The sequence below is a fragment of the Lontra canadensis genome, unplaced genomic scaffold (assembly GCF_010015895.1).
Source record: "Lontra canadensis isolate GAN:19392208 unplaced genomic scaffold, GSC_riverotter_1.0 scaffold61, whole genome shotgun sequence".
Lineage (NCBI taxonomy): Eukaryota > Metazoa > Chordata > Mammalia > Carnivora > Mustelidae > Lontra > Lontra canadensis.
In genome coordinates, this window is record NW_022631055.1 from 10,222,685 (window position 1) to 10,234,115 (window position 11,431).

An 11,431-nucleotide genomic window follows, 5' to 3' on the forward strand; every position below is an offset into this window, starting at 1 on the left:
ATTTCCCAATCTTCTCATCTCATTTCTTAATATCCACGTTCTCACTGAAAAGCGACACAGAGCAGAGTTAAGAGCTTGGCCTCTGGAGGAGAAGAGCTGCGGTGGCCACTTAAGTCGTCACACCTCTGGAAGAGATTCTTAGCCTCTTGGAGCATGGGTTCCTATCTATAGCATTTGGTGGATTAATTAAGTATTCAATAAAGGTTAACCATTAATGAAGGCACTTCTTCCTTCCTTCTGCTCTCTGCTCTTACTCAGCCTTTTCCAGAGCTCTGGGTCTGGGGCATTTCTGGGACCACTGGGTCTCCTGGGGAATCTCTGCTCCCTTGGATTCCCCCTCTACCCTCTGCTGCTCTTCCATCTTAACCTCTTCTCTCCCTAACAGGGACACCGGGCAGGGAGCAGACAAAGGGGGAGCCCTGACATGAAACCACCCAAGGAGAAGTGCAAATGTGGCTCTACCCCTTGCCCTGCGCTGCCTGGCTTCCCTGATCCTCCAATTCTGCTCCCCAAGGTGAGAATGCAGATGTGTGGCCAATCAGGATGGCATGCTTGTTTCTCGGATTTGCAGGAAACAATTCAGGAAATGAGGGGAATCCCCTCAGTTTTAAGTTTCTCTGCCATACATTTTTTTGCTTCAGCTCTGGCTTCTGTTAGTTACCCTTAACATACACACTGGGACCCAGATAAGATGGTATCTGAATTGGCAGGTAATTATCTAGTGAGCTCTTTTGACCTCAATGTCTTCATAATTCCCAGAAAGGCACCACACCTGGACAGCGGGGCAGCCTGCTCCAAGAGCCAGTACATGAGAACCACCGCAGCCCACAGTGGTATCAGCGCCAACTGGGGCACCTTTGGATAGTAATAACAATAATTTTAAAAATGGCTAACATTTATTGCATGAGGACAACGGTGCCAGGCACTGAGCTAAGCACTCTACATTGGCTTACCTCAGTAGTCCTCACCACAGCCCCCTGAGCTGGACAGCGTCATTAATGTGGCTAGCCAAATCACCAACCAAAGAGAAATTTTTCAGAGACTTCGAGTCAGCCACTATTTTGAGCCTTTCATGAAATAAACCCACTTGCATAAGCTTTACTCCAGTTTTTAAACTTATTCTTAGGGAAGCATGAAGAGAGCTGGACTAATTTTTAAGATTTTATATATCTGTTTTAGAGAGAAAGAAGACGAGCAGGACGGACAGGGGGAGAGAGTGAGAGAGAGAATCCCAAACTGACTCCCCGCTGAGCAAAGCCCAACCTGGGGCTCAATCCCACAGACCCTGAGATCATGACCTGAGCCAAAACCAAGAGTCCGACCCTAAGCCAAACGCACCACCCAAGCAACCCCAGACTCATTTTAAAGCAGGAGTCCAGGAGACTGTGTGGGTGTGCGTACGTGCATATGGGTATGTATGCGAGAGCCTGCTTACAGAGGTAACTGTGTGTGAGTCTGCCCACCTGTGTGTGGGGGTGAAGTGTATGTTTAAGCATGCCTGTATGGGGGCGGGTGTGTATGCGTGTATGTGTGAGCCTGTCATTGTGTGTATTTGGTGGGGGAAGGCATGAATGCGTGTGGGAGTAAGCCTGCCTGGGCTGGGGGGACAAGAGCCTCCTTCCAACCAAGGCTCCTCGCTGCCTGCTGGCCAGAGACCAGGCGTTCCAGAGAGCCCGGGGAAACCAGTCTTTCAAGAACCCTGCCCAGGTCACAGGAAATCAGCCCTGCAGCATGGAAGCGACTCTGACTATAACCTCTAGGGAATGCTCTAGCAACACCAAGTTTAACCCCCAGCAAAACAGGCCGGCGGCTAAAAACAAAACAAAATGAAACAAACAAAAAAACACCCAACAACAAAAAAAACAGGCTGGCAGCGGCACACCCCAACCTTCTGGGCTCGCCTTTTTATCAGCCACACAGTGCTGCCCAGCCCTCCTTCTGGGGACACCCTCCCAAGAAGCCCAGGGATAGAAAGGGATTTCTCGTCTTATTCTGAAAGAACCAATCTAAACTGGGTTCCAAAAAGCAGGGCAGTGTAGACAATGGTTTCAATGTGAAAATACATATGAACGGCTACTAAGAAACTACACAGCTGTGAAATGAAAATGGTTTTGATCCTGCTGTTTTGTGTGACACGACTTTAAGAATCAATTTCTAAAAAAGTTACTGTAATAAATCTAAATATTAAAAATAGTTTTCTCCAGATGACAGATTCACGGGTTGTTTTGTTTAGATTTGTGTGTTTTCTAAAGGCCTGACAATGAGATGTATCTCTTTCAAAATAACCACCAGTAAAAAGAAAATCATGTAACAAATGGAAAAAGAATTGACTCAGGAGTCCAAACTCCAGTCTATGGGATAAACCAGGAGTCCTTCATGCAGCCACAAAGCCTTTTATGACAGGATGTCTTGGGACACACAGGCGTGACGAGGGGGTGACCTGACGGACAGGACGGGCCAGCACCTTGTCGCAGGGCCGTGCCTGACAGCAGACAGAGGGGCTCAGAGGAGGAGAGGATGGGGCTGGATCAAATACCAACTAGCTGTGCCCCGTCATCTTAGCCCAGGGCCATCTCAGGCACCCCTGGCAAATTCCGTGACTCTCACACCCACAGAAAGGGCTGTGAAGCAGTCACAACATGAGAGGCAATTTTACCCGAAGCTGGTACCAACAACCATGAAGCTCATTTCTTATCCTGTGGTCTTGTCCAAGTTCTCCCAGAACAAGAGGCACATAAGTGGAAAAACTTCATGTCTATTCACCCTTGAAGATCCAAGTGGAATGCCACCTCCTTTGGAGTGTCTTCCCTGACTTCTACTGACCAGAAAGGTGGCTGCTTCCTGGAAGGCCCTGCCCCTTACCCACTTCTCCTGTGGGAAACAATCCTGTGTTTTTGTGTTTCTGTGCAACTAAGTATTTTCAAGGTTAACCATCTGTTCAGTACCTCCTATCTTGACTGGAGGTGTTTGGGAAAACTCTGGAGCTGGGATTTCTAATTTCTAACTTCTAAAATACAAGACTTTTGAAAACTAGACACTAGTGTGATCTCGGTATGATCTAAGGTTTTATTTGGCCTTAGACACAAGGCAGCAACTTCCGGGGTCACAAGGAAGAGCTTTTGGATGAGCTCTGTCAACAGAAGGCTGAGGAAACCGCTCTCTGTCCTGGCTCCTCTATGGAAGCTGGTCCACCACCGGCTGAGTGAGGGGGTAAGAGGTACATCATCCTACCACGGTGGCCGTGCTCCACGGCCATGAGCCCCTCACAAAGAGAAAGTGCCGAGGAGCCTGGCCAGCCTTCCGTCAGCTGCCTGAGTAGGCAGCTCCTGTCACTCACTCAGATACACTTGCCCCAGGGCCAGCTTCTCCAGCTCAGATCACCAGCTCAGCTGGAGGCTGTTTCCAGGTGGAGCTGTGGGAGGTCAGGTGTGCGGCTGCCTTCACTCTCCACTTGAGGCTGTCCTCTCCCAGCATCTTGGGATGTGACGGTCCCGTCCCCACAGTCTGTGCTTGGCCCTCACCCTATCTGGCTTTCCCAGGAGGCTCCCCAAACCACGCCTGCTTGGGTCTTTTTCACCTCTCCGAGGAGCCCCTTTAACGGGGCTTCTACACTCTTTGCCAGTGCTGCCAGCTTTCAAACCTTTAACCCTGGTCCTGGACTTATTCCCAAGCCCCTCATGGGGCTTTCGCCTGCACGCTTGCCTAGATGGACCACACCCTGGTGCTGCTCTGTGTGGTCCAGAAGGCGACACCCTAGACCCACTGAGTTCGCCTCTGCGTTTTAAGAAAACATCTAGGCAGTTGGGTTGTACATTTAAGTGGGAGACACTCTGATGAGCACAGAGGAGTCCAATCAAGGGTCACATAGCTATCATTTACCACCAGGACCCATGCCCCAACCCTCCAAACTGTCTCTGCTGCCTCCTCTCCCTGCTTCTGTTAAATGACATCATCAACCTGAATCCCTAGCTAGAAAGCTCAGATGTTCACAACTGCTTCCTGGCCCCAACTCCAGCATCTCCAAAATGAACACCGAGTCCTGTTATTCTGACTTCAGAAGCATCTCGTGGGCCTAGGCCTTCCTTGGCCCCACTGCACCTACCTGAACAGGGAATAGTAAGCTTTGTTTACAAGGTCTGTCTCTCTGCTAGACTGCCAGTGCCGTCAACAGAGCTGTTCTAGTCCTGACTCCCAACAGCCAGCACGGTGTCTGACACACAGGCCTCAAAAAATTAGATGTCTGTTGCAACAAATGAATGAATAAGTAAACAGAGAAAAATAAGATACTTTAAGTGTGTCAGACAGTAGGAACCAAAAGTGAATGCAAAAATTATGCACTGTTTTTTCTTGACTTGATAAAGTTGTTTCAGGAAGAAAGAAGAACGTGGGAGAAGTGTGATGTGGCACAGATGGAAATATGGGAGGAGTTTTCAACGAAAATATTTCTAGCTTTTTCCCCTTCGATATATAAAACACACTAACTTTCTACGAGGCCAGTAATAGGTCCAAAGTCACCTTATGGATCAGAGACCAAGCTGGGTGGAATTTAAACCCAAGTCTTCACAGGGGGCTAGATGGTTATAAAATAGGTGGGGAAAGATAAGAGGACTACAGAGCTGAGGGCCTGAGAGGGGCAGGAATGTCATGGAGGGAGGGACAGCAGAAATCTGGAAGGTGGGCTTCATTGTGGGGCTGGAGCTTCTGATTTCTACTTGGTAGAGTTTATTCTTTACTCTGCCTCCAGCATCTGGGAGGGCATCTTTGGTAAAGGAAAAATGCAACTGGGCCCCGACTAGCCCAGGGAGCCTCTGTTCTAAAATCTCAAGCTGTAGATAAGCCAACTACAACACCCAGCGCTGCAAACAATTCTAGGAGAAGTGTTAAGTCAAAGACCAAGGTCAAATGGTATGAGCCTCTCAATGAGTGGCTTTACAGCTCTAGCCAACCAGATGGTCTAACTCCTAGGTCCTGTGGGGCCTAGCTCGGTGTCTTGCACAGAGAGTGTGTGTCCATAAGTTCATGATAAATGCCTTGAGCTGGGTGGCAAAGCAGCTGGGAAGCTGTAACCCTGCCTTAGTCTCCCAGGAACGGCTCAGGCCCATGCGGGCATGGACTCCCAGAGCCTGTCTCTAAGTGTGTATGTGGGAGCAGCTTCATGACTCAACTCAGGAGGGAAGCTCTGTATATGCCTGATGGTCAAAAACCACTTATTCATAGAAAGTGAGGCAAAAGAAAGGGGAACCATGCATCACACTCAAGACTCCAAACTCGGCTTCTCAGGAGCCATTAATACACACACGTCGTTGTAGGAGCCCCTCCTGTCTTCCTGGGTGCAACTGGAAAGATCAAGTCCCCTGGGTACTGGCTTCTCAAAATTCTAACACTATGGAATGGGGATAATTCTGTCCCAAACCTAACAGATCACATGTTCATTCAGTGACCTTTTATTTGAGATCTCATCTTCCTATGGGCCAAGAACCATTCTAGGGGCCAGGGATACACCAGTGAACAATACAAGGAGCTCTACTCTTTGGAACTTAATATTCCAACAGGAGGAGACACATAATAAACAGCATAGCAAATCTGTAAATTATGGAGTTGTCAGAAAGTGAATTGTGGGGCGCCTGGGTGGTTTGGTGGTTAGGCCTCTGCCTTCCACTCGGGTAATGATCCTGGGGTTCTGGGATTGAGCCCCACATCGGGCTCTCTGCTTAGCAGGGAGCCTGCTTCCTGCCCCACCCCGCCTGCCTCTCTGCCTACTTGTGATCTCTGTCAAATAAATAAATAAAATCTTAAAAAAAAAAAAGAAAGAAAGTGATCTGTGCTATGAGAAAAAGAAAAATTAGCACAGGGTAGAGGAGATGAGGAAGGTGGGGGAGGATGGGAGATAATAGTTTTAAATAGGGCACTGAGAAGGTGAGGCTGAAGCAGACCCGAGGGCGGGGAGAGGGTGAGGCTGACAACATCTGGGGAAAAACATTCCAGCCTTAAGGAACAGCCAGGGTAAAGGCCCTCAGGTGGGAGCGTCCCGGTTGTGTTCAAGAAACAGCAAGAAGGCCAGCAGAGCTCGCCAGGCATTCATTAGTTGTTCAACTTTCGTTCATTCATTCATTCATTTAACAAACACTCACTAAAGATCCACCTCTTTACCAGGCCCTGAGTGGTGAAAACACTAGTCAGGTATGATCCCTACCCACGGGGGGAGCTCGTCAAAGTGGAGACGCAAGGAGATAAAATGACCTTAAAAGAAGATTACACCCAGAGCTGAAAAACTGGCAGAAGTCAGGGACCTTCCCCAACTTGCAGAGTCCACTGAAGCATAGGAAGGACCCTCAGAGAGATGCTCAGCGACACCTGGCAAGCCCCCAGCTCTTGTTTCAACGCTACTGGCAATGCTAGCCATGTTAACCTTGCTCATTTCTTTTTCTTAGCTCTGAAAAAAGCCTTCCAAACACCAGATCTGTAAACAGAATCTTTTAAGATGCAGACATAAAGTGTCGGCCATTTCCAAGAGGGCCTCAGACTAAAATGGTAAATGCCAGATGGAAAGATCTGGGAGAACCCTGCTGGGGGCAGCCCAGGGTGGCAATGATTTAGGATGGAATCATAATGCCCCAAGCGTGTGTCCATTAGGGGTGACCATCAGATCACTCACATCTCAGCAGCTTCATGCTACACTGGGTAGGCTATGCCTGCATTTCCATGGAATTAGCAGCACCCCTCCAGGGCCAGGCTTCAGGCTCAAACCACCAACCTCTGTTAAGCAGACTCCAGTGAACTAAAATTTACATCTGGAGAATTCCATTCATCAGAGCTCTGGCCTGAAAGATGCTAGCTCTGTTTTCCCAGCTTCCTGACGTGGTACTTCTTTTTACGAGATGAGTCCAAAGATGGCCCTGCCAAGATCCAGGAAGCTCCCACCTGAAAAGGGCTCAGCCCTCCTGATCAGGGGCTGGGAAGCCTAGCCAAGCTAATCCATACTGGTTGGCTCCAGATCCAAACTGAACGATGCAAACGTGCTTGTTGGGTGTGTCACCAGCAACAGTCCCAAAGACCACAGAGGTGGTGAGCAGGAAGCTGCCCTGGTGAGTCCTAACCAGGTTCCTGACCCAGCAACAAGGGAGAAGTCCTCAGGGCCAAGAGGCTTCGGGGTGGGGGTGGGGCACAGATCCTCACTGCTCTGCTCCAGCATCTGCTACCTGGGAGAAACACGTTCCTGGGCCTGCACCTGCAACGCTACCACCAGCATGGTGCCATCACCACCAGATGTCCATGGCCCTTCAGTCTGTCTGCAATGAGACCACCTTACCAGGCTATCTTCCACTTGGACTTCTGTTACTCGAGTTCTTCTCAGTTCTGATGCTCAGATTCACTCTGTCACTCTGAAAAAGGGAGGGTGCAAATATCCCACTCCGGCCCTGACCAGAGCATCTTTTCAGAGCAAACCTGGCAAGGCCTGCTCCTACCTATCCCAGCCCAGCCTACCACCACTGACCCATTCGGTTCCAGGCTCTCCCCTCCTGTCGTGTAATAATCGATTGACAAGCACCTGAAGCTTGCTCCCTTGCTGGAGTGCAGAAGTCGCTCCCAGCCCTGGGCTGGCAGGCTGCCTTAGCCGGCAGGAGCTCTCCCATGAAGAAGGGAAGCAAAGGCCTGGATTTAAGATGTGCTCCCTTCCCCCAACCCCCATTCCTTTATAAAGAGCTTCCCTTTCTGCCTCCTCACTCCTTTTGGCCTAGGAGGGTTTTACTCCATAATTGGCTTGTTTACCACCACTGAAGACTTCTGAGTAGCAAAAGGTGGAAGGAAAGTTTTGCTGGAAGTAAAGGAAAGGGGTGTGTGCCCTGAGTTTTGGGGCTGATGAGTAAAACCTCCGAGTGCCTCTCTAACTACCTGAGAACTGGCCAAGAACCCATGTGAGAGAAAAACACAAGGCACAGCAAGGCCAGCTGAGGATTTCCAGCCAACCACAGGAGGGAAGCTGATGTTTGGCGCCTGGGAAAAGACAGAACAATAACCAAAACTTGATCTGCTTGCTTCTGCTGAATAGTCGAAAGCATTACTTGGCACTGTTCTGAGTGGGGAGCCAAACAGAGACCTCTCAATTCAGCTTCTGTGGGTTAGGAGATCTCTCAATTCAGCTTCTGTGGGTTAGGAGATCCAGAAACATCACTCTTGCTCAAAACTTCCAACAGCTCCAAGCAAATGCGCTGCCCTGTCTTCCCCAAGGCCCCAGATGACTCAGCCTCTCCCCACTGACCACTGACCACCGAGCAGCTCAACCAAGCTCCAATCCAGCTCAACAGGACCACCTGCTAGGCCCAAAGCACATCCTTTGCTCCTTGTGGGGATTCCCCTGCCTTGGGTACCAGGTGTCCCCACATCTTCAGGCTCTCCTTCAATGCTCCCTCCCCTGTGACGGTTTTCCCAGGGCCCCATGGCACCCCAATCAGATGTGCAGCCCCACGCACTAATCTCTGTGGCCTCTTTGAAGGTGTTAGCCTTACTCCGTGCTGCTTCAGTAGCTCCCTGAGGCCTTGCTCTATCCCTCCAAGTGCACAAGCCTGTCTCAGCTCTGATTCACCTGGCGCACAAAGCACAGTACCTGGCAAGGCGGCAGATGCTTACGAACTGATCCCGCTGCCCCAAATACCATCCACCTCAGAGGCACAGAAGTGATGGGCAAAGGGACAGTCACACCAAAAACACTAAAGCCAGCTGACACAAAACAGGCAAGCAAACGACAGGCGTCCCAAAGCCAGCTAACGGGGAGAGCTCCATCCGGCCTTACCCTTCTTGAACTCCTCCAGCATGGCATCCAACTTGGTGTCGTGGAAGACGAAATGCACTGGGTGGTTATAGAAGCGGGTGATGGTCTTGAGGGGGGTGCAGTCATCAGGGTCCACGAAGGCCAAGTCTTTGACATAGAGGATATCGACAATATTGGACTGCTCGTCTTCAAACACAGGGATGCGGGTGTAGCCGCTCTCCATGATCTCCGACATGGTATTGAAGTCCAGGATGGCATCGCTGCGGATCATGAAGCAGTCTTGGAGCTGGGTCATGATATCCTCCACGGTTTTGGTCCGTAGCTCCAGGGCACCCTGGATCATGTTTAGCTCCTCTTTCACCAGGTCGTTATAGGGCTCCGTTACCTTCAACATCTCCATCAGCTTCTCCCGGTTGTAAACGGTGCGAATCTCCTGGCCCAAAACAAAATCCAGGAGCTTGCTGATGGGGAAACTGAGGGGGAAGGTGAGTAGCATAAAGAATTTGGTGAGGATGATAGTGTTGGCACCCACAGCCAGGCCATGGCGGGAGCACAAGGCCTGAGGAACAATCTCCCCAAAGATGACAATGCCAATGGTGGAGGAGGCCACCGCCATGAGCCCAGACCCGATGAGGTTGTCTAGAAGGATGGTGAGGGAGGTGTTGACCAGCACGTTTCCCAGAAGCAGAGAGCAGAGTAAGTAGTTGCCCTTGCGCCGGATGGGCTCGATCTTGCGGGCATAGCGTCTCTCCTTCTCGGTGCCACAGTTCTGCACGATACGCAGCTCCATGGGGTCCAGGGCCATAAGCCCCAGGTTGAGGCCAGAAAACATGCCCGACAGCACCAGCAGCACCGTAATGAGGAGGATGTGCAGCCAGAGGGGCAGGAACCTCCCAGCCTCCTCCACCATGAAGAGCAGCGAATCCTTATCGGTCCACCTCTGCCAAGGCCCGTTCACCCCGGCCCGGGTACACAATGCATACAACTTCATGTTCTCGCTTCTCCGGAGGAACTTAGTGAGCACCACCAGCATCCCGGACGTGTTCCCGCGGCTCACGTTCACCAGCTGCTGGACGACCAGGTCCTTGGTGAGCTCGGGACAGTTGGTGGAGTTCTGGATCGCCTCGAAGTTGTCCACCTCGGTGAAGGAAATCAGGTTGCTGGAGAGGGAGCCCAGCCTCTGGCCGTACAGCCTCAGGTTCACCGTGCTGCCCTCGGACACGAAGATGATACCCTCCGGGTTCATCCCACACGATTTGTTGCAGCTCGCCAGTCTCATGCCCAGGATGGCGCCCCACTGGGGGTCGCCCTGGCCCCGGGCCCCCCGCGCCCACATCAGCACCAGCAGCAGCAGCGCGGCCAGGAGGAGGCGCCCTCGGGCCGACCCCCCGCCCGGGCGCCCGCCCCCGCCCACCGGCGCCATGTTGCTTAGGCTCGGCCGCCGCTCCCCCGCGCCCCGCCGCGCGGCCCGGCTCCCGCCGCCGCTCCTGCCGCCTCGACGCCGCCGAGCCAACTGCCCGGGCCGCCGGCCTGACGTCAGGTCAGCGCCCCGCCCGCCCCGCCCCGCCGACCCACGCCCCTCATTTGCATGGGAGACCCCGCCTCCGGGCGCGCGCCTCCAGTGCCCGCCCTTAAGGGGGTCCCGAGCTTAAGGTGGAGCGGCGCCGGAGCGCGGGAGCCAAGGGCGGACGTTCGCCCCGCCCTTCTCCTCGAACGCCTTTTCCCGCCGGCCTTTCCGCCAGATGGGCGTCGGTTCGGCCCGCTCTCCTCTGCCTGGCCTGCTTGCCCGGCCTCGCCGCTTCTCTCCTGCAGTCCAGCCGGGCGTTGCGTGCTGGGCTCCTTACCCAGAAGATTGCTGCTCGGGGCAGGGTGGCCCTTCTCTGTAGGCACCTCGGAAGCAGCGCCGCATTGTGCCTGGGGTGGGGGAGGAGGACAAAAATGCTTTTCCTGATATAAAAAAGAAAAGGGGAACCTGAGGGCGGAGGCCTTCTTCAGGTTCACCGGCATTGCAGACTGTCCCGTGGAGATTTTTCTGGCCTGGGAGTTTTGCTGATCTGGGGTCCCAAGGCCAGAAGTAGGTACCCCCAGGCCCCTTCGGCCACGGGCTGCCTGGCTGGAGGAATCTGGGGAATTAAGGATATAGAATGTCCTCGCAGAGGGAAGTGCCAGAGTCTGGCCTAGGCTCTTCTCACGTCATTTCTGTTTAGGAAACAAATATTGAGCACCTACTATGTGCCGGACAGGCACTTGTTCCAGGCTCTGACGGTATAGCAATGAATAAGCCAGAGTCCCTGTCGCCTTTTTATAGTCCAGAGCAGAAAACAAACCATCAGCAAGCATCCTTTGAACAACCCAAAGAGGTAGTGTTATTTGTCCCTATAACAGATAAAGAAATTGAACCTAGGTACAAACTGGGTCCCTCCACATTGCTATTTTAAGAAGAGAAATGTGTGACTGGTAAGGCACATGGGAGTGTCAGGCCCCATTTCTGTCTATAAAAAGGGGATAAGAACACCAAAAAGGCTCCACCTCTCCAAGCTTATGGGTACAAGTGGCCTAGGCACTGAACAGGACAGGACAACCCTGAATGTTCTAGGTAGCTGGTGTTGTTAGCTCCTCGACCAGACCAAACCCCTAACCCCAAATTGTGGTGGTGACTGG

At 52.0% G+C, this 11,431-nt stretch overlaps 1 protein-coding gene across 3 annotated transcripts in view; it reads right to left on the reverse strand.

Annotated features, from left to right (window-relative positions):
• Positions 1–10,193, reverse strand: part of CNNM4 (cyclin and CBS domain divalent metal cation transport mediator 4) — a 35,934-nt gene extending 25,741 nt beyond the window's left edge. For all 3 annotated transcript variants that reach the window (XR_004385051.1, XM_032877917.1, XM_032877916.1), the window contains exon 1: positions 8,792–10,193. Coding sequence is in view for 2 of the 3 variants with exons in the window: in XM_032877917.1 (XP_032733808.1) it covers positions 8,792–10,193 (1,402 nt within the window). In the remaining variant the exon portion in view is untranslated. The remainder of the gene's footprint in view (positions 1–8,791) is intronic.
• Between the last annotated feature and the right edge of the window lie 1,238 nt (positions 10,194–11,431).